Source organism: Mustelus asterias, unplaced genomic scaffold, assembly GCF_964213995.1.
Source record: "Mustelus asterias unplaced genomic scaffold, sMusAst1.hap1.1 HAP1_SCAFFOLD_1210, whole genome shotgun sequence".
NCBI classification, from domain to species: domain Eukaryota; kingdom Metazoa; phylum Chordata; class Chondrichthyes; order Carcharhiniformes; family Triakidae; genus Mustelus; species Mustelus asterias.
The window spans coordinates 82,180-108,772 of NW_027591155.1; the positions used below are offsets into that span (position 1 = coordinate 82,180).

At 59.2% G+C, this 26,593-nt stretch overlaps 1 protein-coding gene across 1 annotated transcript; it reads right to left on the reverse strand.

Annotated features, from left to right (window-relative positions):
• Positions 1–9,015: 9,015 nt before the first annotated feature.
• On the reverse strand, positions 9,016–23,447 carry gnl3l (G protein nucleolar 3 like; the record flags this gene model as incomplete). Its single annotated transcript, XM_078206034.1, has 9 exons — positions 9,016–9,410; positions 10,872–11,052; positions 11,265–11,419; positions 13,496–13,632; positions 14,017–14,159; positions 16,494–16,671; positions 18,576–18,663; positions 21,380–21,524; positions 23,329–23,447. Coding segments are annotated over 9 exons (1,208 nt in total), but the record flags the coding sequence as incomplete, so codon positions are not given.
• Between the last annotated feature and the right edge of the window lie 3,146 nt (positions 23,448–26,593).

Consider the following 26,593-nt stretch of genomic DNA (forward strand, 5'->3'; position numbering starts at 1 on the left):
GTGCGGTCAGTCCTTCCAGGGTCCATGTCCGTGACGTTGAGCGTGAGATGGGAGACGTGCCCCCACGCCCCCCCCCCCCCCCCACCCACCCCACAGTCCAAAGATGTGCAGGTTTGGCGGGTTGGCCGTGCTAAATTGTCCCTTAGTGTCCAAAGGTGTGTCAAGTGGGTGGATTAGGTGTGTAAATGCCGGGGTTACGGGTTTCTAGTATCTTCCCCGGGCTTGGAAATTCAGATTAGGGTCAGTGATGGGGTCAGGCAGGGCAGTCTGGTCGGGTAGAGGAGTGGACGGACAATGTGGCCGATGCGTGGAGTGGCAGCAATGCAGCAACCCTTTTGCAATGCAGCAGTACTGAAGTAGTACCAATGCAGCAGCCCTGTGCCAGTCACGGAGCAGCAGCACTAATGCAGTTGGAATGCAGCAGTATCAATTCAGCACCAATGCCGCAGCCCTGTGCTGGTCACTGGGAGCACCACCACCAATGCAACAGCACCAATGTAGTGACAATGCAGCAAAAACTTACAATGCAGCAGTACCAATGCAGCAGGGGAGAGCAGAGCACCAATGCAGCAGCCCTGGGCCAGTCACTTGGAGCAGCACCATCAGTGCGGTTGGAATGCAGCAGCAATGCAACAGTGCCAATGCAGGAGCCCTGTACCAGTCATGCTGTTGCGACAGCAGCAGTGCAGCAATAATGCAGGTTCCTGTGCCAGTCGCTGGGTGCAGCAGCACCAATGCAGCTAAACCGTCCCAATGCAGCAGCACCAATGAAACGTAGGAAAGTGTCAGTACCAATGCAGCAGCCCTGCGCCGGTCACTGGGAGCAGAACCACCAATGCAGTTGGAATTCCGCACAAATGCAACAGCAGCAATGCAGCAGCCATGTGCCAGTCACTGAACGCAGCAGCAGAAATGCAGCGGCAGCAATGCAGCAGCCCAGTGTCAGTCATTGAAAGCAGCAGCAATGCAGCAGCATCAGTGCAGCAAACCACAGAAGCAATGCAACACCAATGCAGCTGCCACAACGCCGCAGCACCAATACAATAAAACATAGCAATGCAGCAGCACAAATGCAGCAGAGGAGCAGTGGCAGCAGCAATGCATCAGCCCTGTGCCCGTCACTGGTTGCAGCAGCACCAATGCAACACGCCGTTGTGATCAAGCACCAATGCAGGAGGAGCGCAGCAGCAAAATGCAGCCGCAGTGCAGCAGCACCACTGCAGCAAAACTTCCCCAATGCAGCAGCACCAATGGAGCAGCCCTGTGCCAGTCACTGGGAGCAGCACCACCAATGCAGTTGAACTGCAGCAGCAATGCAGCAGGCCTGTACCGGTCACTAGCAGCAGCAGTAATGCAGCATGCATATACCAGTCACCAGGTGCAGCTGCACCAATGCAGCATCGCTTTGTGATCCCGCACCAATGCAGAATGAATGCAGCAGTACCAATGCAGCAAAAAGCAGCAGCACCAATGCAGCTAAAATCTCCCTATTTAGCAGCAGCGCCAATGCAGCAGCCTTGCACCAGGCAGCAAAAAGCAGCAGCACCAATGAAGCAGTGGTGCAGCAGCAATGCAGCATTCATGTACCAGTCACTGGGTGCAGCAGCACCAATGCAGTACCACACTGTGGCCCAGCACCAATGCAGCAGCCGCAGTGCAGCAGCACCAATGCCGCAAAACAGTGCACCAATGCAGCAAAACTTTGCACAGCAGCAGCAGTAATAATGCAGGAGAAGCACCACCACCAATGCACCAGCCCTGTGCCAGTCACTGGGAGCAGCACCATCAATGCAATTGGAATGCAGCAGCACCAATGCGGCAAAACATAGCAATGCAGCAGCACCAATGCAGCACTGCGAGCAGCAGCACCAGTGCAGCAACCATGTGTCAGTCACTTGGAGCAGCACCTGCGTTGGTGTTGCTGCATTGTAAAGTTTTGCTGCATTGGTGCTGCTGCACTGCGGCTGCTACATTTGTGCTGCTGCCTTGGTGCCCATCACAAAGGGCTGCTGCCTTGGTGCCATTGCACCCAGTGACTGGTACAGGGCTGCTGCTGCGTTGGTGCTGCATGGGTGCCACTGCATTTCTGTTGCATTGCTGCTGCATTCCAACTGCATTGGTGGTGCTGCTCCCAGTCACTAGCGCATTGTTGCTGCTGCTTCCCCTGTTGCATTGGTGCTGCTGCATTCCACCTGCATTGGCGGTGCTGCTCCCAGTGACTGACACAGGGTTGCTGAATTGGTGCTGCTGCATTGCAATGTTTTGCTGCATTGGGGTTGCTGCATTTGCGCTGCATTGCCGTGACATTTTGCTGCATGGGTGCTGCTGCACCCACTGACTGGTACAGGGCTGCTGTATTACTGCTCCATTCAAGAAGGGGAATAGGGATAGCCCAGGTAATTACCGACCGGTGAGTCTAACCTCAGTGGTTGGTAAACTGATGGAGAAGATCCTGAGGGACAAGATTTATGAGCATTTAGAGAGGTTTAGTATGCTCAAGAATAATCAGCATGGCTTTGTCAAGGGCAGATCGTGCCTTATGAGCCTGGTGGAGTTCTTCAAAAATGTGACCAAACACATTGACAAAGGGAAGGCGGTAGATGTGGTTTATATGGATTTTAGCAAGGCGTTCGAGAAGGTCCCCCATGCAAGGCTTCTAGAAAAAGTGAGAGGGCATGGGATCCAAGGGGCTGCTGCCCTGTGGATCCAGAACTGGCTTGCCCAAAGGAGGCAGAGAGTGGGTACAGATGGGTCTTTTTCTAAATGGAGGTCGGTCACCAGTGGTGTGCCCCAGGGATCTGTTCTGGGACCCTTGCTGTTTGTCATTTTCATAAATGACCTGGATGAGGAAGTGGAGGGATGGGTTGGTAAGTTTTCCGACGACACGAAGGTTGGTGGTGTTGTGGATAGTCTGGAGGGATGTCAGAAGTTACAGTGGGACATAGATAGGATGCAAGACCGGGCGGAGAAGTGGCAGATGGACTTCAACCCAGATAAATGCGTAGTGGTCCATTTTGGCAGGTCAAATGGGATGAAGGAGTACAATATAAAGGGAAAGACTCTTAGTACTGTGGAGGATCGGAAGGACCTTGGGGTCCGGGTCCATAGGACTCGAAACCCGTCCCCGCAGGTGGAGGAGGTGGTTAAGAAGGCGTATGGTGTGCTGGCCTTTATCAATCGAGGGATTGAGTTTAGGAGTCCGGGGATAATGATGCAGCTATGTAAGACCCTCGTCAGACCCCACTTGGAGTACTGTGCTCAGTTCTGGTCGCCTCATTACAGGAAGGATGTGGAAAAGATTGAAAGGGTGCAGAGGCGATTTACAAGGATGTTGTCTGGATTGAGTGGCATGCCTTATGAGGATAGGCTGAGGGAGCTCGGTCTTTTCTCCTTGGAGACACGTAGGATGAGAGGAGACCTAATAGAGGTGTATAAGATGTTGAGAGGCATCGATCGGGTGGACTCTCAGAGGCTTTTTCCCAGGGTGGAAATGTCTGCTACGAGAGGACACAGGTTTAAGGTGCTGGGGGGTAGGTACAGGGGAGATGTTAAGGGGAGGTTTTTCACACAGAGGGTGGTGGGCGAGTGGAATCGGCTGCCGTCAGTGGTGGTGGAGGCGAACTCAATAGGGTCTTTTAAGAGACTCCTGGATGAGTACATGGAGCTTAATAGGATGGAGGGTTATAGGTAGGTCTAGAAGGTAGGGATATGTTCGGCACAACTTGTGGGGCCGAAGGGCCTGTTTTGTGCTGTAGTTTTTCTATGTTTCTATTCCTGCTGCATTCCAACTGCATTGGTGATCCTGCCCCCGGTGACTGGCACAGGGCTGCTGCATTGGTGCTGCTTCACTGCGTTCCTGCTCGGCCACATTGTCCGTCCACTCCACGTATCGGCTCCACCAGCCCGCAGCGCTCGTCCGCCATCTAGCGCCCAGCGGCGGTACCGCGCTCCGGGGGCAGTGAATGGAACGTTTCGCCGCAGCTCCGCGCCCTCGGGCTCAGACTTGTCACCGGACCCAACCTGAGAGCTGCTGCCGGGCCGGGTCGGGTCGGGTCGGGGGTGTGGGGTGGGGGCAGCTGGAGCAGCACCACCAATGCACTTGGAATGAATCAGGAAAGCACCACCACCAATGCAGCATCGGGAATGCAGCAGCACCAATGCAGCAACCCCTTTAAAAGCAGCAGAAATGCAGCAGCCCTGTGCCAGTCACGGGACGAAGGAGCGCCAATGCAGCAGCAATGCAACAGCGGAAATGCAGCAGACCAGTGCGAATAATGGAGTGGCAGGAATGTGGTAGCAATGCAGCACCACCAATAAAGCGACACTGTGCCAGTCGCTGGGAGCAGCAGCAATGCAGCAACCACATGCCAGTCACGGGGAACACCACCACCAATGCAGCACCATTGTGGCATCAGGAACGCACCAATGCAACAGCAATTTGTGACGCAGCAAGAATGTAACCCTGTGCCAGTTACTGGGGCAGGAGCACCAATGTGGCCAGAATGCAGCATTGCTGTGTTACTCATGTTGCATTGGAGGTGCTGCATTGGCGGTGCTGCTCCCAGTGACTGGCACAGGTTTGCTGCATTGGTGCTGCTGTGTTGCAACCGCTGCTTTGGTGGTGGTGCTCCCAATGACAGGCACAGGGCTGCTGCATTGCTGCTGCTACATTACTCCTGCATAGCTTCCACACCCAGTGACTAGCTCATGGCTGCTGCATTGGTGCTGCTCCCGGTGACTGGTGCAGGGCTGCTGCATTGCAGTTGCTACCAGTGACTGGCACATGGTTGCTGCATTGCTGCTGTTACCCCTGCTGCATGGATGTCACTGCATTGCTGCTAAATTCCTTCTGCATTTGTGCTGCTGCCAGTGATGCTGCTCCCAGTGACTGGCACAGGGCGGCTGCAATGGTGCTGTTGCAATCTGCTGCATTCCACCGGCTGCATTGGTACTGCAGCTCCAGGTGACATAGGGCCGCTGCAATAGTGCGGCTGCATTGTCGCTTTCCTCAGGCTGCATTGGTGCTGCTGCATTTCCATAGCATTGCAAATGGCTGTTGCATTCATGCTGCAGCATTCCTGTTGCATTTCTGCCTTGCACTGTTGCTTCTACATCACTGCAGCATTGGTGCCGCTACTCCCAGCGACAGGCATGGGGCTGCTGCATTGGTGCTGCTGAATTAGTGGTGTGGCATTGCAGCTGCATTGTTCCCACCACATGCAAATAATTGCAATTGTGACATTGCATTACTCTGGGACCGTTGCTGCTGCATTGGTACTGCTGCTCCCAGTTGCTGGCACAGGGCTGTTGCATTGGTGCAACTCACTGGTGCTGTATTTGTGCTGCTGCTCCCAATGACTGGCGCTGGGCTGCTGCATGGCTCCTGCACTGTTGATTCTGCATTGGTGCTGCTGCTCGCAGTCACTGACATGGCTACTGCATTGGTGCGGCTGCATTGCAAATGACTGCTGCATTGGTAATGCTACATTATCTTGCACTGTTGCTTCGGCATTGCTGCTGCTCCCAGTTACAGACACAGAATGGCTGCAATGGTGCTGTTGCATTGGTGTTATATTCCTGCCTCATTGGTGCTGCTGCTCCCAATGACTGTCGCCGAGTTGCTGTATTACTGCTGCTACATTGCAGTTGCTTCCAGTGATGGGCACATTTGCGGCACTGCTGATGCATTGCTGCATTGGTGCTGATGCTCACCGGTGACTAGTGTGGCTCTGCTACATTGCTGCTGTTGCATCACCGTTGCTCCAAGTGACTGACACACGATTGCTGCTAAAATCCTGCTGTATTGGTGCTGCTCCCAGTGATGCTGCTCCCAGTGACTGGCACAGGGCACCTGCAATGGTGCTGCTGCACCGGTGCTGCATTCCTCCTGTATCGGTGCCGCTGCTCCCTGAGTGCCACAGGGCCGCTCCATTGGTGCTTCTGCATTGCCGCCACACATTTGGCGCTACATTGGTGCTGCTGCATTACTGCCACTTCATTCCTGCTGTGTCAGGCACAGGGCTGCTGCATTGCCGCTCTCCTCATGCTGCATTGGTGCTGCTGCATTCCTGCTCCATTACTGCCGCTGCACTGGTGCTCCCACGTTACTGCAGAATTGGTGCTGCTGCTCCCAGTGACTGGCAAAGGGCTGCTGCATTGGTGCTACTGCATTCCTTCTGCATTGGTGCCACCACATTGCAACGGTTTGATGCATTCATTATATTACATTACCATGCACGGTTACTTCTGCATTACTGCTGCTCCCAGTCACTGGCAACCGGCTTCTGCATTGTTGCTGCTGCTCCCACTGACTCGCACAGGGCTGCTGCATTTTTGGTGTATTGGTGTTGATCCCAGTTACAGGCAGAGGGCTGCTGCATTTGTGCCACTGCATTCCTCCTGCTGCATTGGTGCTGCGGCTCCCAGTTACTGACACGGGGCTGCTGCACTCCTGATGCATTGGTGCTGCTGCTCCTAAATCATGACGCAGGGCTGCTGCTGCATTCCAAAGGGTTGCTGCACTGCTGGCACAGGGCTGCTGCAGCTGCATTTTTGCTGCATTGGTGGTGGTGCTCCCCGTTTCTGGCACAGGCTGTGGCATCGTTGCGGCTGCATTGCAAAAGGTTGCTGGACTGTTGCTTCTGCATTTGCACTGCTGCACCCACCTGGCACAGGGCTGCTGCATTGGTGCTGCTGCTCCCTGTGACTGGCGCAGGCTGGGGCATTTCTGCTGCTGCATTGCTCCCAATGACTGGCACAGGTTTGCTGCAATGGTGCTACTGCATTACTGCTGTGTTGCTACTGCTGCTCCCAGTTACTGGCACAGGGCTGATGGATTGATGTTGCTGCATTACTGATGCTGCATTGGTGCGGACGCTCCAAGTGACTGGGACAGGGTTGACGCATTGCTGCTGCTGCATCCCTTGCTGCATTTGTGCCGCCGCTGCATTGAAAGGTGCTGCTGCATTGCTCCTGCTCCCATTGACTGCCACAGGATTGCTGCATTGCTGCTGCATTCCTGCCACTCCACTGACCCTAATTCGGTACCTGCTGCCCGGGTGAGGCACCTGGAAGCTGGCCAGAGCTGTCAGCTCCAGCCCTCCACCATCACCGATCCTAATCTGAAACCGCATGCCTGGGGAAGGCATCTGGTTACCGGGCAGGCACTGCAGATTTAACCCTGAGCCTATTCCCATCACCGACACTAATCTGAATGCCCAAGCCCGGGGAAGGCACCTACAACCCAGCCAAATCCCCCCCCTTGCTCCACCCACCATGAGCCCAAGCACTCGAAACTGAATCTCCACCCCGACCAGGGCGCTCCTCTTAGCGGCCAGACTTTCAAATTTCACCGTAAGGTGCGCATTAAGCCGCCTGCCTCAGCACTGACCCTCCCACAGTGCAGCGCTCCCTCAGCACTGACCCTCCCACAGTGCGGCGCTCCCTCAGCACTGACCCTCCCACAGTGCGGCACTCCCTCAGCACTGACCCTCCCACAGTGCGGCGCTCCCTCAGCACTGACCCTCCCACAGTGCGGCACTCCCTCAGCACTGACCCTCCCACAGTGCGGCGCTCCCTCAGCACTGACCCTCCCACAGTGCGGCGCTCCCTCAGCACTGACCCTCCCACAGTGCGGCGCTCCCTCAGCACTGACCCTCCCACAGTGCGGCGCTCCCTCAGCACTGACCCTCCCACAGTGCGGCGCTCCCTCAGCACTGACCCTCCCACAGTGCGGCGCTCCCTCAGCACTGACCCTCCCACAGTGCGGCGCTCCCTCAGCACTGACCCTCCCACAGTGCGGCACTCCCTCAGCACTGACCCTCCCACAGTGCGGCGCTCCCTCAGCACTGACCCTCCCACAGTGCGGCGCTCCCTCAGCACTGACCCTCCCACAGTGCGGCGCTCCCTCAGCACTGACCCTCCCACAGTGCGGCACTCCCTCAGCACTGACCCTCCCACAGTGCGGCGCTCCCTCAGCACTGACCCTCCCACAGTGCGGCACTCCCTCAGCACTGACCCTTCCACAGTGCGGCGCTCCCTCAGCACTGACCCTCCCACAGTGCGGCACTCCCTCAGCACTGACCCTCCCACAGTGCGGCACTCCCTCAGCACTGACCCTCCCACAGTGCGGCACTCCCTCAGCACTGACCCTCCCACAGTGCGGCACTCCCTCAGCACTGACCCTCCCACAGTGCGGCGCTCCCTCAGCACTGACCCTCCCACAGTGCGGCGCTCCCTCAGCACTGACCCTCCCAAAGTGCGGCGCTCCCTCAGCACTGACCCTCCCACAGTGCGGCGCTCCCTCAGCACTGACCCTCCCACATTGCGGAGCTCCCTCAGCACTGACCCTCCCACAGTGCGGCGCTCCCTCAGCACTGACCCTCCCACAGGGCGGCGCTCCCTCAGCACTGACCCTCCCACAGGGTGGCGCTCCCTCGGCACTGAGCCTCCCACAGTGCGGCGCTCCCTCGGCACTGAGCCTCCCACAGTGCGGCGCTCCCTCGGCACTGACCCTCCCACAGTGCGGCGCTCCCTCAGCACTGACCCTCCCACAGTGCGGCGCTCCCTCAGCACTGACCCTCCCACAGTGCGGCGCTCCCTCAGCAATGACCCTCCGATAATGCGGCGCTCCCTCGGCACTGACCCTCCCACAGTGCAGCGCTCCCTCGGCACTGACCCTCCCACAGTGCGGCGCTCCCTCAGCACTGATCCTACCACAGTGCGGCGCTCCCTCAGCAATGACCCTCCGATAATGCGGCGCTCCCTCGGCACTGACCCTCCCACAGTGCGGCGCTCCCTCAGCACTGACCCTCCCACAGTGCGGCGCTCCCTCGGCACTGACCCTCCAAAGGCACACTTGTTTGGGGTACCGGTTATCCATTGGCCCCAGCTTATGGGTGAGGGAGGGCGGAGGGAGGTCGTGTGAAAGTATTGCAGCCCTGTAGAGTATAGCTGTGGTCCGATGAATGACAGGCAGGGTGGAAAGCGAGACACCAGTTAGGGTTTTCTGAACAGTTACACAAAATAATTTATATTTATTGCAGTGATTATCACATCATCAGGAACAGGTGTCTGGGATCTGGCCGGAGAAGCTGGTGACCTGTGACCCCTGACCCCCAACTGGTTTGGAGGTCAATTCCAGTGCGGTCTTGCGGCTGACCCCTGGGGACAGGAAGTTCCGCTCGGAGAAACTCTCCTCCCTCCCAAGCGTCAGGGGATGGTGGGCTCGTGTTGATGAAGCCTGGGGCAGATATTCCAGAACCTTCCAGGCCCCTCCCAGCCAGCACCAGGGTGGATTGTCACTCGCAGAGTCCCTCCTCCAGCCTCGCGGCCTGGCTGCGGTGCTCATCAGTTGAGGGAGAGGTCCATGGCGGCTGTCAGCGTGTCTGACAGCTTGGTGGCAAGTTTGTCTGAAAGGGAAGGTCAGACAAAGGTCAAAGGACGCGTGTTTCCGTGTGGGAGGCAGAGGTTTCAACCCCAGTGTCCAAATAACACCACCCACCGCGCCCGCTCACCATTTACATGAAAACCAAAATCACCCCCCCACCCCGCCCCGCGTCACTACCGCCCTTTATCACACTGGGATTCTCCAGGAGATTGCTGTGTATAAATTGGCCAACTGTCCAAAGTTGCAACCAACTCTCTCCATCAGCACTGACCTTCCCACAGTGCGGTGCTCCCTCAGCACTGACCCTCCCACAGTGCGGCGCTCCCTCAGCACTGACCCTCCCACAGTGCGGCGCTCCCTCAGCACTGACCCTCCCACAGTGCGGTGCTCCCTCAGCACTGACCCTCCCACAGTGCGTCGCTCCCTCAGCACTGACCCTCCCACAGTGCGGTGCTCCCTCAGCACTGACCCTCCCACAGTGCATCGCTCCCGCAGCACTGACCCTCCCACAGAGCGGCACTCCCCCAGCACTGACCCTCCCACAGTGCGGCGCTCCCTCAGCAGTGACCCTCCCACAGTGCGGCGCTCCCTCGGCACTGACCCTCCCACAGTGCGGCGCTCCCTCGGCACTGACCCTCCCACAGTGCGGCGCTCCCTCGGCACTGACCCTCCCACAGTGCGGCGTTCCCTCGGCACTGACCCTCCCACAGTGCGGCGCTCCCTCGGCACTGACCCTCCCACAGTGCGGCGCTCCCTCGGCACTGACCCTCCCACAGTGCGGCGCTCCCTCAGCACTGACCCTCCCACAGTGCGGCGCTCCCTCAGCACTGACCCTCCCACAGTGCGGCGCTCCCTCAGCACTGACCCCCCCACAGTGCGGCGCTCCCTCAGCACTGACCCTCCCACAGTGCGGCGCTCCCTCAGCACTGACCCTCCCACAGTGCGGCGCTCCCTCAGCACTGACCCTCCCACAGTGCGGCGCTCCCTCAGCACTGACCCTCCCACAGTGCGGCGCTCCCTCAGCACTGACCCTCCCACAGTGCGGCGCTCCCTCAGCACTGACCCTCCCACAGTGCGGCACTCCCTCAGCACTGACCCTCCCACAGGCACTGGGGACTATTGGCTCTAGTTCAGGGGGTTGTGATGTTGAGCTGTGAGTGACACTCGGAGTGCCATGCAGTCATGTTCAAACAGTAAAGCTGAACCTGCCGAGTCCCCAGAGGGGGTTCGCTGTCGACAGGGGACAGCGGTGAAGCGTGCACGGTCCATCTGTGCCTGATCCACACCCCCCCCTCTGTGGAGGAAACGATCGGTTGTGAAGCCACCACAGCCGAACAGCCAGAATCTATTAACTGCCTGTTTGTGCATGGACGGGACCCATCGCAACTTGCATTCAGAAGCAAAGTCAATGTTCACGTTACGCAGGCAGAGGGGGGGCAGCGCGCGGGCAGACAGACTCACACATACGCACAGAGATACCCACTTGCCCGTTTCTGTAGCCGTCTCCTCCGCTTGCTGGCTGCTTGCAGAGCCTGCCCCTGGCATAAGGGATCGATCTGTCTGATCGCCTGCAGGTCCGGGAGCTGCGACCTGGCCTTGGCTTTCTCTGTTGCCTCTTTCTGCTTGTCTCTCTCACCTCCGAATGTCACCGTCATCCTTTCCAACTGCGGAGAGACAAGCGCAGGTCATTCGGCCCATCCGCACCTTGCTGGTGTTTCTGACCCAGTCCAGCTTCCCCCCCCCCCGGCTCCTCCACCCTGTATATCCTCCTATTCCTTTCTCCCTCATGATTATCCAGCTTCCCCCCCCCGTTATTCCCGTCGACCCGATTCGCCTCAGCCGCTGGCCGTGTGGGGGAGTTGTGAGGAGTGTTTACCGTCGAGTCCTGGGCGCGGTCTCTGTCCCCGTCCCCGCTCTCCTTCATCACCTTGTCCTCCTCCATTTCACAGCCAGGGGGCAGTGTGTCCTCTCCGCTGGTCAGTCCGGCCATCTCCATGCAGATTCCGCCCTCTCCCACTGGACACACCACCTCTGCAGCAGGGAATACGGAGTTGTTACTGATCGTCCCAACACTTGCCCTCAATGCCTACCGTCACGTTGCGCTGGGGGTGAGGGAATACAGAGTGCTTCAGGTCAGAGGGTTGTGTCTCTGAGCCCCCCCCATCAAGAGAGTCCAGTCACGTCTTCCAGACCCACTCTGTGTCAGTGCTGAGGGAGCGGCGCACTGTGGGAGGGTCAGTGCTGAGGGAGCGCCGCACTGCGGGAGGATCAGTGCTGAGGGAGCGCCGCACTGTGGGAGGGTCAGTGCTGAGGGAGCGCCGCACTGTGGGAGGGTCAGTGCTGAGGGAGCGCCGCACTGTGGGAGGGTCAGTGCTGAGGGAGCGCCGCACTGTGGGAGGGTCAGTGCTGAGGGAGCGCCGCACTGTGGGAGGGTCAGTGCTGAGGGAGCGCCGCACGGTGGGAGGGTCAGTGCTGAGGGAGCGCCGCACGGTGGGAGGGTCAGTGCTGAGGGAGCGCCGCACTGTGGGAGGGTCAGTGCTGAGGGAGCGCCGCACTGTGGGAGGGTCAGTGCTGAGGGAGCGCCGCACTGTGGGAGGGTCAGTGCTGAGGGAGCGCCGCACTGTGGGAGGGTCCGTGCTGAGGGAGCGCCGCACTGTGGGAGGGTCAATGCTGAGGGAGCGCCGCACTGTGGGAGGGTCAGTGCTGAGGGAGCGCCGCACGGTGGGAGGGTCAGTGCTGAGGAAGCGCCGCACTGTGGGAGGGTCAGTGCTGAGGGAGCGCCGCACTGTGGGAGGGTCAGTGCTGAGGGAGCGCCGCACTGTGGGAGGGTCAGTGTTGAGGGAGCGCCGCACTGTGGGAGGGTCAGTGTTGAGGGAGCGCCGCACTGTGGGAGGGTCAGTGCTGAGGGAGCGCCGCACTGTGGGAGGGTCAGTGCTGAGGGAGCGCCGCACTGTGGGAGGATCAGTGCTGAGGGAGCGCCGCACTGTGGGAGGGTCAGTGTTGAGGGAGCGCCGCACTGTGGGAGGGTCAGTGCTGAGGGTGCGCCGCACTGTGGGAGGGTCAGTGCTGAGGGAGCGCCGCACTGTGGGAGGGTCAGTGCTGAGGGAGCGCCGCACTGTGGGAGGGTCAGTGCTGAGGGAGCGCCGCACTGTGGGAGGGTCAGTGCAGAGGGAGCGCCGCACTGTGGGAGGGTCAGTGCTGAGGGAGCGCCGCACGGTGGGAGGGTCAGTGCTGAGGGAGCGCCGAACTGTGGGAGGGTCAGTGCTGAGGGAACGCCGCACTGTGGGAGGGTCAGTGCTGAGGGAGCGCCGCACTGTGGGAGGGTCAGTGCTGAGGGAGCGCCGCACTGTGGGAGGGTCAGTGCTGAGGGAGCGCCGCACTGTGGGAGGGTCAGTGCTGAGGGAGCGCCGCACTGTGGGAGGGTCAGTGCTGAGGGAGCGCCGCACTGGGGGAGGGTCAGTGCTGAGGGAGCACCGCACTGTGGGAGGGTCAGTGCTGAGGGAGCACCGCACTGTGGGAGGGTCAGTGCTGAGGGAGCGCCACACTGTGGGAGGGTCAGTGCTGAGGGAGCGCCGCACTGTGGGAGGGTCAGTGCTGAGGGAGCACCGCACTGTGGGAGGGTCAGTGCTGAGGGAGCGCCGCACTGTGGGAGGGTCAGTGCTGAGGGAGCGCCGCACTGTGGGAGGGTCAGTGCTGAGGGAGTGGTGTGAGGGACAGAGTTGGGGAAAGGGAGAGGAGTGAAGTCCTGTCTTTCAGGATGAGATGTTAAGCCTGAAGGCTTAACTCTGGGCTGGGGTGGTAAAGAACCCACACACGTCTTGAAGCAGAGTGGGTTTGTGAGGTGGGGGAGCAATGGGTTCATTCCCATCCACGCGCCAGCCCGTGTCCTGGGGCTAATAGTTATCCCCCAACCAGCATGACTCAAAGCTCGATGACCTGGGTGCTCTATCACAGAATCTGTTTGTGGGATGATGCTGTGCACACATTGGCCATCGCAGTGACTACGTTCCAGCTGTGACGGCACTTTCAAGATGAAACCTCCTGTATTGTCTGCGAGGGGCTTTGGGAAGTCCGGGGCTGCTGGAAGATGCTGGTCCGGTTACTCACTGCTCAGCGACTCCTGGTTTCCCTTCTCCAGCTCCTCGATGTCGAACGCCTTGCCGAGCTCCGCCACGATCTCCGCGCTGATGTGCGTCGGGAGGGTGTGGGTCTCTGGCGGGTGTGTGAAGTAACAGATCTTGCCGCTGAGGAGAGAACGCAGAGGATTTCACTCGGGGGAAACATAGCTCAGCTCACGCCAGACCCCCGTCTGAGGGAGCACCGCACTGTGGGAGGGTCAGTGCTGAGGGAGCGCCGCACTGTGGGAGGGTCAGTGCTGAGGGAGCGCCGCACTGTGGGAGGGTCAGTGCTGAGGGAGTGCTGCACTGTGGGAGGGTCAGTGCTGAGGGAGTGCCGCACTGTGGGAGGGTCAGTGCTGAGGGAGCGCCGCACTGTGGGAGGGTCAGTGCTGAGGGAGCGCCGCACTGTGGGAGGATCAGTGCTGAGGGAGCACCGCACTGTCAGGGGGTCAGTGCTGAGGGAGCGGTGTGAGGTACGATGTTGGGGGGGGAGGGCGGGCACAGTGTTACCTGGTCCAGTCGGAAAGGACAGTCCTGGCTGCTTTCTCGTGATCCGGGAGTCCTCCCTTCTTCAGCTTCCCGAGCCGACGGGCTAACAGTGCCAGGAATTCCAGCGTGTCCCGGAACTCGGGAATGTTATAATGCCGTTTGACCTGGGAGCAGAGGAAAGGCTGGTTTAGAAACTGCATTGTGAAAATGACAAGAGTGGCAGCAAGATATGGCATGAGGAAGTTTCCCCAAGTCAGTCCTGACTGGGACTTGGGAAGGAGTGGATTGCAGAGCTCAGAGTACCAGAGGTTTCCCTGGGGAATTCCAGCCTGTTCCAGGCTCCAGGACCAGAATCTTATCTCTCAATGCAGCTGTTTATAACCTCCTGGACTCCACACCCATTGCAACACTTTGAAAATCTGAACTCCAGGTCCCATTGTGTTTTGTGTTGCTGTATTTGCTCCTTCTGGTTTTTCCCATTTCTATCCTAATCCCTGTATTCAGCGTTCCGTCGTCTGATATCCTGCCATTCACACCTCATCTGTCCCCATCTCTGCTTTCCTTCCCTGTCCCGTTATCACCCCCTCTGGCTTTGCACCCCGAACCTTTTGCAATTTATACCCCCGACCCTCCCCTACCACGGACCATCCTTTTCCCTCCATCTCCAAACTCCCTTCCCAAAAACCTATTGCATTCCTAATGTTCCTCAGTTCTGATGGAGTGTCTTTGAACTTTATAATTCACTCAGTTCCTCTCTCCACAGATACTGCCGGATGTGCTGAATATTTGAAAACTTTCTATTTTTCACCGACTGACAAACACTGACACTCCCACAGTGCGGCGCTCCCTCAGCACTGACCCTCCCACAGTGCGGCGCTCCCTCAGCACTGACCCTCCCACAGTGCGGCGCTCCCTCAGCACTGACCCTCCCACAGTGCGGCGCTCCCTCAGCACTGACCCTCCCACAGCGCGGCGCTCCCTCAGCACTGACCCTCCCACAGTGCGGCGCTCCCTCAGCACTGACCCTCCCTTAGAGACTGGCAAGGCCCAACCGGAGGGTCACCTCCAATTCTGCAATCCCGCATCTCGAGGTCTTGGGGGGCTGGGAGGGGGAGAGATTTACCAGACATTCCAGGGATGGGCAGAATTCAGTTCATGTGGAGAGAGAGAGACTGGGAGAAGCTGGGATCGTTCTCCTTTAGAGCAGACAAGTTAAGGAGCAGATTTAATCGAGGCCGTCACTGTCACGAGGAGGCTTCGATCGAGTGAATGAGGAGAAAGTGTTTCCCCAGTAGCCCTCCCTCGGTGCTGACCCTCCGACAGCGCGGCGCCCCCTCGGCAATGACCCTCCCACAGTGCGGCGCCCCCTCGGCAATGACCCTCCCACAGTGCGGCGCTCCCTCAGCACTGACCCTCCCACAGCGCGGCGCTCCCTCAGCACTGACCCTCCCACAGTGCGGCGCTCCCTCAGCACTGACCCTCCCACAGCGCGGCGCTCCCTCAGCACTGACCCTCCCACAGTGCGGCGCTCCCTCAGCACTGACCCTCCCACAGTGTGGCGCTCCCTCAGCACTGACCCTCCCACAGTGCGGTGCTCCCTCAGCACTGACCCTCCCACAGTGCGGTGCTCCCTCAGCACTGACCCTCCCCCAGTGCGGCGCTCCCTCAGCACTGACCCTCCCACCGTGCGGCGCTCCCTCAGCACTGACCCTCCCACAGTGCGGCGCTCCCTCAGCACTGACCCTCCCACAGTGCGGCGCTCCCTCAGCACTGACCCTCCCACAGTGCGGCGCTCCCTCAGCACTGACCCTCCCACAGTGCGGCGCTCCCTCAGCACTGACCCTCCCACAGTGCGGCGCTCCCTCAGAACTGACCCTCCCACAGTGCGGCGCTCCCTCAGCACTGACCCTCCCACAGTGCGGCGCTCCCTCAGCACTGACCCTCCCACAGTGCGGCGCTCCCTCAGCACTGATCCTCCCACAGTGCGGCGCTCCCTCAGCACTGACCCTCCCACAGTGCGGCGCTCCCTCAGCACTGACCCTCCCACAGTGCGGCGCTCCCTCAGCACTGACCCTCCCACAGTGCGGCGCTCCCTCAGCATTGACCCTCCCACAGTGCGGCGCTCCCTCAGCACTGACCCTCCCACAGTGCGGCGCTCCCTCAGCACTGACCCTCCCACCGTGCGGTGCTCCCTCAGCACTGACCCTCCCACCGTGCGGCGCTCCCTCAGCACTGACCCTCCCACAGTGCGGCGCTCCCTCAGCACTGACCCTCCCACAGTGCGGCGCTCCCTCAGCACTGACCCTCCCACAGTGCGGCGCTCCCTCAGCACTGACCCACAGTGCGGCGCTCCCTCAGCACTGACCCTCCCACAGTGCGGCGCTCCCTCAGCACTGACCCTCCCACAGTGCGGCGCTCCCTCAGCTCTGATCCTCCCACAGTGCGGCGCTCCCTCAGTGCTGAGGATTGGACCTCGGGTGACGGTGACCGTCCTTCACCTGTTCCTTATTGCATCGTCGCAAGATGGCAGCGACGGGTTCCACCGGGTCCACCAGCTGCTCGATCTTCACACAATTGCGCAGAATCACAGCGGCATCCGACGTCGAGGTTGCCATGACAATACCAGGACAGTCCAGCAGCTTGACGTGCTTGTCGAGATGAACCTCCTGCAGGCACCTGCACAGGATTAGATACAGAGTAAAGCTCCCTCTACACTGTCCCCATCAAACACTCCCAGGACAGGTACAGCACGGGGTTAGATACAGAGTAAAGCTCCCTCTACACGGTCGCCATCAAACACTTCCCGGACAGGGACGGCATGGGGTTAGATACAGCGTAAAGCTCCCTCTACACTGTCCCCATCAAACACTCCCAGGACAGGTACAGCACGGGGTTAGATACAGAGTAAAGCTCCCTCTACACTGTCCCCATCAAACACTCCCAGGACAGGAACAGCACGGTGTTAGATACAGAGTAAAGCTCCCTCTACACTGTCCCCATCAAACACTCCCAGGACAGGTACAGCACGGGGTTAGATACAGAGTCAAGCTCCCTCTACACTGTCCCCATCAAACACTCCCAGGACAGGTACAGCACGGGGTTAGATACAGAGTAAAGCTCCCTCTACACTGTCCCCATCAAACACACCCAGGACAGGTACAGTACGGGGTTAGATACAGAGTAAAGCTCCCTCGACACTGTCCCCATCAAACACTCCCAGGACAGGTACAGCACGGGGTTAGATACAGAGTAAAGCTCCCTCGACACTGTCCCCATCAAACACTCCCAGGACAGGTACAGCACGGGGTTAGATACAGAGTAAAGCTCCCTCTACACTGTCCCCATCAAACACTCCCAGGACAGGTACAGCACGGGGTTAGATACAGAGTAAAGCTCCCTCTACACTGTCCCCATCAAACACTCCCAGGACATGTACAGCACGGGGTTAGATACAGAGTCAAGCTCCCTCTACACTGTCCCCATCAAACACTCCCAGGACAGGTACAGCACGGGGTTAGATACAGAGTAAAGCTCCCTCTACACTGTCCCCATCAAACACTCCCAGGACATGTACAGCACGGGGTTAGATACAGAGTCAAGCTCCCTCTACACTGTCCCCATCAAACACTCCCAGGACAGGTACAGCACGGGGTTAGATACAGAGTAAAGCTCCCTCTACACTGTCCCCATCAAACACTCCCGGGACAGGTAAAACCTGAATGAATGAATGGCCGTGATATTTTCGAGTACGGATGGTGTGTGTGTGTGTTTGCGTGTTGGGGAAGGAGGGGGGTGGGGCTCAGAGGGGGGACTTGCAGGTGGTGGGTGTTCCCCATGGTGTCTGCTGCCCTTGTCTTTCTAGCGGGTAGAGGTGGCGGGTTTGGGCGGTGCTGCAGTGCATCTTGTAGAGTCACAGAGGTTTACAGCATGGAAACAGGCCCTTCAGCCCAACTTGTCCATGCCACCCTTTTTTTTTTAAACCCCTAAGCTAATCCCAATTGCCCGCATTTGGCCCATATCCCTCTATACCCATCGTACCCATGTAACTGTCTAAATGCTTTTTAAAAGACAACATTGTACCTGCCTCTCCTACTACCTCCGGCAGCTTGTTCCAGACACTCACCACCCTCTGTGTGAAAAAATTGCTTCTCTGGACACTTTTGTATCTCTCCCCTCTCACCTTAAACCTATGCCCTCTAGTTTTAGACTCCCCTACCTTTGGGAAAAGATATTGACTATCTAGCTGATCTATGCCCCTCATTATTTTATAGACCTCTATAAGATCACCCCTCAGCCTCCTACGCTCCAGAGAAATAAGTCCCAGTCTATCGTGTAGACGGTACACACTGCTGCTGCTGTGCGTCGGTGGTGGAGGGAGTGAATGTAGAGGGTGGGTAGATGGGAGTGGGTCTGCGAGATGTGGGTGAGAGGGTGGGGAAGGGGCTGTACTGCAGGGACCGTTCCCAATGGATGAAGTGTGGGATACTGGGAGACGTTGGTTCAGTGAGGATTGCCGGAACTATCTACACACACTTCAGGAGGGGAGCAGGGGGGAAACAGGGGGTGTGTTTCTCACTCACTTGGTGACTCCAGGAGTGGCGCCAACACTGCAGGCCCGAGCTCTTTTCAGGCTGTTGATTAAGCTGCTCTTCCCGACATTTGGAAATCCTGGGAATATTGAAACACAGATCAGACACGCAGACACACGCACTGACAAGAGAGTCCCCCCACCCCCCCCACACACACACACACACAGGCGACAGCAGCCGAGAGTTCAAGGTACGGGCACCCAGAACGGCTATCGCCGCCCTGCATGAAGAGTTTGCTGGGTCTCTGCCGCCCCACATGGTTGAATAGCTCAGCCAAGGGGGTGGGGGGGTGGCAGCGAAGCACACGCCCCATCCTCCCCGCAGGCAAGTGCCCCCCCCTCCCAAAATGCTCAACTGAATGCCGCCGTTGTTTAAGTGGGCTATTCAACTGCAAGTGGCATCACAGCCCGAGACACACTTTCTTCCTGGACAGAGGCGGGTTGGGGAGGAGGGGGGAGACTTGGGCAAGAGTGGCGGGGGGGAATAAGCCAGCTACAACCAGGAAGAAAGGACCTTTACGTGCTCAGATTAAAGAGCAACCTCACGAACCCTCACCCATGACTCAGACCCAGCACCGGGTGTTCCGTTTGTACACAGGAGGGCGCCGGCACATCAGCGCTGGGGGGCCAGGGAGGGGTCGATCTGAGGCTGCTGGACAATAACCCCATGCCCCCTCACCTCGCAGTCCGAGGGGCACCCCCCAACCTCCCAACAAAGACTCTGCCCCCTGAACCAACATCTCAGCCAGGGGGATGATGTGGTCAAAGGTTAGAGGTCAACACAAAGCGCCATGGGGCCGTCACTCTAGACATGTGACCGCTCGCCCCCAACACCCCTCCAATCCCACTCTCCACCCCTCCCCCACCAACAGCCTTCCATTCCTTGTGCATTCAGCCCTTCCCCCATCTCCGACCGCCATTTTGGTTTTCCCAACTCGGGGTGGGGGAGGGTGTGTGTGTGTGTGTGGCATTGTGGGAAGTGGTCCACCCGACTGCAAACCCGGAGAAGACAACCTTGTCAGGTCTTCCCCATTCTTTCGCAAGTGTGCGAAACCTCCCCGCCCCCACTCCATCGACCACCTGCCCACCGCCCCTGAGCAGAGGTTGACTGGGCCTGAACCCCATCTGGAAACAGTCCACAATTTTGTTTGTCAACTTCAGCAGTGTCTGTGGGGTGGGGGGAGGGAGGGGGGTAGTGTCTGTGGGGTGGGGGGAGGGAGGGGGGTAGTGTGTGTGGGGTGGGGGGAGGGAGGGGGGTGGTGTGTGTGGGGTGGGGTTAGAAGAGCAACACAGAGCGGCAGCCTCCATGGACAGAGAGGGTATGCCCCGGAGGCCGAGGCGTCCCGCCATCTTCTCCAGACCTGCGACCAGGCCAATATCCGCTCACCCGCCTGCGACCTGTCCGCCATTTTGATTTGCATGAAGCAACTAACTGCATTGTGGCCACATTTGCGGGCGACGCAAGGTCCCCTGGGAAAGTACGCTGTGAGGAGGATACAAAGATTCTGCGCACGGAGGTTAAATGAGCGGGAATAAAAATGTGGTCTGTGGGAAAATGTGAGGTTGTCCACTTTGGCAGGGAGAATGGAAAAACAGAGCATTGTTTCAATGGAGTTACTGACAATGAACGCAAAGATTGGCCGGAATGGAAGCTGTGAGGTGGACACAAAGTTCTCAAAACCATATCGATACGTTAAGTGAGTGGGCAGAAAAACATCTGGCGGGTGGATTGTGACCTGGGAATATGTGAGGGTGTCCACCTTGGCAGGGAGAGTAGAAAAGCAGCACATTATCGAAATGGAGAGACTATGGAATTCTGCGGTAGAGGGATCTGGGCGTCTTGGTACTCGAATCACAAATGTTGGCCATGCAGGTTCAGCGAGTGAAGGCAAATGGAATGTTATTTATCGTGAGGGGAAGGTGGAGGGTAAAAGTCGGGAAGTCTTGCTCCAACGGTACAGTGTTTCTGCAGCTGGAGTACTGCGAACAGTTCTGGTCTCCTCACCCTCACTGAAGGAGGGATCCACTCGCATCGGAGGCCGTTCAGAGAAGGTTCACTGGGCCGATTCCTGGGGTGAAGGGGGGGGGGGTTTTTGTCTGATGAGGAGAAGGTTGAGCAGGTCGGGGCCTGAACCCATTGGAGTTTAGAAGAATGAGAGGGGATCTTATTGAAACATCTCAGATTCTGAGGGGGGTGGTTTGACAGGGTGGATGCTGAGAGGATGTTTCCCCACCTTGGAGGGGGGGGAAATCTAGAACTGGGGGAGGGGACAGTTTCGGAATGAGGGGGTCTCCCATATAAGATGGAGATGAGGAGGAATTTCTTCTCTCAGAGGGTGGTCAGTCTGTGGAATTCCACCCCCCCCCCCACTCCAAGACAACAGTGGGGGCTGCGGCTCACTGAATATATTCAAGGGCGAGTTACACAGATTTCTGATCGACCGGGGGCAGGGTCAAGGGTTAGAGGGGGGAGGGCGGCAGACAGAAAAATGGAGTTGAGGCCACAATCAGATTGGATAGAATGGGGGTGGGGCCGAATGGCCCTGCTCTCTCTCCTAATTTTTTCGTTGGCTGCAAAGTCCAGAACCTGTCCCATCATTTTGGAAGGGAAAGTTGGCGGGAGGGCATGAGAGACGCTAAGAGTGCGAGGAGCAGAGGGGAGGGGAGAGCATCCGAGGGGGAGGGGGAAGTAAAGGGGGCCTGGTTTCAGCACAAGGACCATCCCATCCTGTAGCACCGGCACCCTCCCTTCCCCCTGACACCACCCAGCCGGCGGCCATCTTCCCAGTTGCTCACCGACCACGCCCACGGTGATGGCGGTCTTGAGGTCGCGGCTCCGACAGTAGCTTCCCAGCAGCCTCATCAGGTTGTCCGCTCCCACGCAGGCGCTGCTCTGGAGGAGGTCCACACCGGCCCGCTCCACCGGCACTTTGCTGCGATGCTGTGGGGACGGAGGGAAGATCCGGTCAGAATTGGCCATCCGGAGCTTCCAGAGGGGCCTACAGTCTCGGCTAAACCCAGGTTAGAGACTGGCAAGGCCCAACCGGAGGGTCACCTCCAATTCTGCAATCCCGCATCTCGAGGTCTTGGGGGGGTGGGAGGGGGAGAGATTTACCAGACATTCCAGGGATGGGCAGAATTCAGTTCATGTGGAGAGAGAGAGACTGGGAGAAGCTGGGATCGTTCTCCTTTAGAGCAGACAAGTTAAGGAGCAGATTTAATCGAGGCCGTCACTGTCACGAGGAGGCTTTGATCGAGTGAATGAGGAGAAAGTGTTTCCCCAGTAGCCCTCCCTCGGTGCTGACCCTCCGACAGCGCGGCGCCCCCTCGGCAATGACCCTCCCACAGTGCGGCGCCCCCTCGGCAATGACCCTCCCACAGTGCGGCGCTCCCTCAGCACTGACCCTCCCACAGCGCGGCGCTCCCTCAGCACTGACCCTCCCACAGTGCGGCGCTCCCTCAGCACTGACCCTCCCACAGCGCGGCGCTCCCTCAGCACTGACCCTCCCACAGCGCGGCGCTCCCTCAGCACTGACCCTCCCACAGCGCGGCGCTCCCTCAGCACTGACCCTCCCACAGCGCGGCGCTCCCTCAGCACTGACCCTCCCACAGCGCGGCGCTCCCTCAGCACTGACCCTCCCACAGTGCGGCGCTCCCTCAGCACTGACCCTCCCACAGTGCGGCGCCCCCTCAGCACTGACACTCCCACAGTGCGGCGCTCCCTCAGCACTGACCCTCCCACAGTGCGGCGCTCCCTCAGCACTGACCCTCCCACAGTGCGGCGCTCCCTCAGCACTGACCCTCCGACAGTGCGGCGCTCCCTCAGCACTGACCCTCCCACAGTGCGGCGCTCCCTCGGCACTGACCCTCTGACAGCGCGGCGCTGACTCCTCGAGTGCCCGAGGCAGGCTCTCTGCTCCAGTCGCGTGCCCTGTCTTAGAGGAACGTCATGGGAGATGTTTTGGGGCTAGGATTGTGCCAGGGCAAGTTGGGCTGAAGGGCCAGGTAGCAGCCGTGTTTCCCTTCATTGCACCCTGCTGGGATTCCCCGACTCAATCCTGGCAGCGAGTGAGGAGTGGGGGGGTGGACATGGGCAGGGGGGTGGACATGGGCAGTGGGGTGGACATGGGCAGGGGGGTGGACATGGGCAGCGGGGGTGGACATGGGCAGCGGGGGTGGACATGGGCAGGGGGGTGGACATGGGCAGGGGGGTGGACATGGGCAGGGGGGTGGACATGGGCAGGGGGGTGGACATGGGCAGGGGGGTGGACATGGGCAGGGGGGTGGACATGGGCAGGGGGGTGGACATGGGCAGCGGGGGTGGACATGGGCAGCGGGGGTGGACATGGGCAGCGGGGGTGGACATGGGCAGCGGGGGTGGACATGGGCAGCGGGGGTGGACATGGGCAGCGGGGGTGGACATGGGCAGCGGGGGTGGACATGGGCAGCGGGGGTGGACATGGGCAGCGGGGGTGGACATGGGCAGCGGGGGTGGACATGGGCAGCGGGGGTGGACATGGGCAGCGGGGGTGGACATGGGCAGCGGGGGTGGACATGGGCAGCGGGGGTGGACATGGGCAGCGGGGGTGGACATGGGCAGCGGGGGTGGACATGGGCAGCGGGGGTGGACATGGGCAGCGGGGGTGGACATGGGCAGCGGGGGTGGACATGGGCAGCGGGGGTGGACATGGGCAGCGGGGGTGGACATGGGCAGGGGGGGTGGGGTGGCAGTGCATGGCTCTCACCAGGTTCTTGTTCTGCAGCTGGGTGCAGGCTTTGAATGCCACGGTGGGCATCTCGTTCCTCAGGTACTTCAGCCACTTCTCAATCACATCTTTGGCCACGAGGTCTGCAAGAGAACCAACTGTCCATTACCACCTCAGGTCAGAGTGTAACTGCGCGCTCAGACAGAGGGAAATGTCCCCAAGCGATAAATCACACCACAAACCTGACCCCCAGCCACACTGGGAGATAGCAGAGACATCAGCTTATAAGAAGCGTCTTAAAGGAGGAGAGACTGAGAGGGAGAAAGAGAGAGAGACACACAGAGAGGGGGGGAGAGAGAGACACAGAGAGGGGGGAGAGAGAGACACAGAGAGGGGGAGAGAGAGACACAGGGAGAGGGGGGAAAGAGAGACACAGAGGGGGGGGAGAGAGAGACACAGAGATGAGGGGGGGGAGTGAGACACACAGAGGGGGGTGTGAGACAGAGAGGGGGGAGAGAGAGACACAGAGAGGGGGGAGAGAGACACAGAGAGGGGGAGAGAGAGACAGAGAGGGGGGAGAGAGAGACACAGAGAGGGGGAGAGAGAGACACAGAGAGGGGGGAGAGAGAGACACAGAGGGGGAGAGAGAGACACAGAGAGGGGGAGAGAGAAACACAGAGGGGGGGAGGGAGAGACACAGAGTGGGGGAGAGAGAGACACAGAGGGGGGAGAGAGAGACACAGAGGGGGAGAGAGAGACACAGAGGGGGAGAGAGAGACACAGTGAGGGGGGAGAGAGAGACACAGAGGGGGGGAGAGAGAGAGACACAGAGAGGGGGGTGAGAGAGACACAGAGAGGGGGGAGAGAGACACAGAGAGGGGGGAGAGAGAAACACAGAGAGGGGGGAGAGGAGAGACACAGAGAGGGGGGGAGAGAGAGACACAGAGAGGGGGGAGAGAGAGACACAGAGAGGGGGGAGAGAGAGAACACAGAGGGGGGGAGGGAGAGACACAGAGTGGGGGGAGAGAGAGACACAGAGGGGGGAGAGAGAGACACAGAGGGGGGAGAGAGAGACACAGAGGGGGGAGAGAGAGACACAGAGAGGGGGGAGAGAGAGACACAGTGAGGGGAGAGAGAGACACAGAGGGGGGGAGAGAGAGACACAGAGAGGGGGGTGAGAGAGACACAGAGAGGGGGGAGAGAGAGACACAGAGAGGGGGGAGAGAGAGACACAGAGAGGGGGGGAGAGAGAGACACAGAGAGGGGGAGAGAGAGACACAGAGAGGGGGGAGAGAGAGAGACACAGAGAGGGGGGTGAGAGAGACACAAGAGAGGGGGGAGAGAGAGACACAGAGGAGGGGGGTGAGAGAGACACAGAGAGGGGGGAGAGAGAGACACAGAGAGGGGGGAGAGAGAGACACAGAGAGGGGGGAGAGAGAGACACAGAGAGGGGGGAGAGAGAGACACAGAGAGGGGGAGAGAGGACACAGAGAGGGGGAGAGAGAGACACAGAGAGGGGGGAGAGAGAGACACAGAGAGGGGGGAGAGAGAGACACAGAGAGGGGGGAGAGAGAGACACAGAGAGGGGGGAGAGAGAGACACAGAGAGGGGGGAGAGAGAGACACAGAGAGGGGGAGAGAGAGACACAGAGAGGGGGGAGAGAGAGACACAGAGAGGGGGGAGAGAGAGACACAGAGAGGGGGGAGAGAGAGACACAGAGAGGGGGGAGAGAGAGACACAGAGAGGGGGAGAGAGAGACACAGAGAGGGGGGAGAGAGAGACACAGAGAGGGGGGAGAGAGAGACACAGAGAGGGGGGAGAGAGAGACACAGAGAGGGGGAGAGAGAGACACAGAGAGGGGGGAGAGAGACACAGAGAGGGGGGAGAGAGAGACACAGAGAGGGGGGAGAGAGAGACACAGAGAGGGGGGAGAGAGAGACACAGAGAGGGGGAGAGAGAGACACAGAGAGGGGGGAGAGAGAGACACAGAGAGGGGGAGAGAGAGACACAGAGAGGGGGGAGAGAGAGACACAGAGAGGGGGAGAGAGAGACACAGAGAGGGGGGAGAGAGAGACACAGAGAGGGGGGAGAGAGAGGACACAGAGAGGGGGAGAGAGAGACACAGAGAGGGGGGAGAGGAGACACAGAGAGGGGGGAGAGAGAGACACAGAGAGGGGGAGAGAGAGACACAGAGAGGGGGGGAGAGAGAGACACAGAGAGGGGGGAGAGAGAGACACAGAGAGGGGGGAGAGAGAGACACAGAGAGGGGGGAGAGAGAGACACAGAGAGGGGGGGAGAGAGAGACACAGAGAGGGGGGAGAGAGAGACACAGAGAGGGGGGAGAGAGAGACACAGAGAGGGGGGAGAGAGAGACACAGAGAGGGGGGAGAGAGAGACACAGAGAGGGGGAGAGAGACAGAGAGAGGGGGAGGAAGAGAGAGAGGAGGAGAAGAGGCACACGGGAAGAGAGGGGGGGGGAAAACAGAGAGAGAGAAGGCAGGCCAGACAGACAGAGAGAGAGAGAAGGCAGACAGACAGAGAGAGAGAGAGGCAGACAGAGAGGAGAGAAGGCAGACAGACAGAGAGAGAGAGAGAAGGCAGACAGACAGAGAGAGAGAAGGCAGACAGACAGAGAGAGAGAAGGCAGACAGACAGAGAGAGAGAGAGAAGGCAGACAGACAGAGAGAGAGAGGAAGGCAGACAGACAGAGAGAGAGAGAGAAAAGGCAGACAGACAGAGAGAGAGAGAGAAGGCAGACAGACAGAGAGAGAGAGAAGGCAGACAGACAGAGAGAGAGAGAAGGCAGACAGACAGAGAGAGAGAAGGCAGACAGACAGAGAGAGAGAAGGAAGGCAGACAGAGAAGAGAGAAGGCAGACAGACAGAGAGAGAGAGAAGGCAGGCAGACAGAGAGAGAGAAGGAAGGCAGACAGAGAGAGAGAGGCAGACAGACAGAGAGAGAGAAGGCAGACAGACAGAGAGAGAGAGAAGGCAGACAGACAGAGAGAGAGAGAAGACAGACAGCGAGAGAAGAAGACAGAGGGGTGGAGAGGTTTATGAATTGGAATTCAAGAGCTTGGGGGCCTCCCAGGCAGCTGAAGGCACGGCTGCCAATGGTGGAGCGATGGGAATGGGGGGATGCTTGAGAGGCCGGAATTGGAGGAACGCAGAGATCTCAGGTTACAGAGATAGGGAGGGTTGTAGGGGCTGGAGGGTTCCAGAGATAGGGAGGGTTGAGGGGCTGGAGGAGATTACAGATAGGGAGGGTTGGGAGGAGGTTACAGAGATAGGGAGTGTTGTAGGGG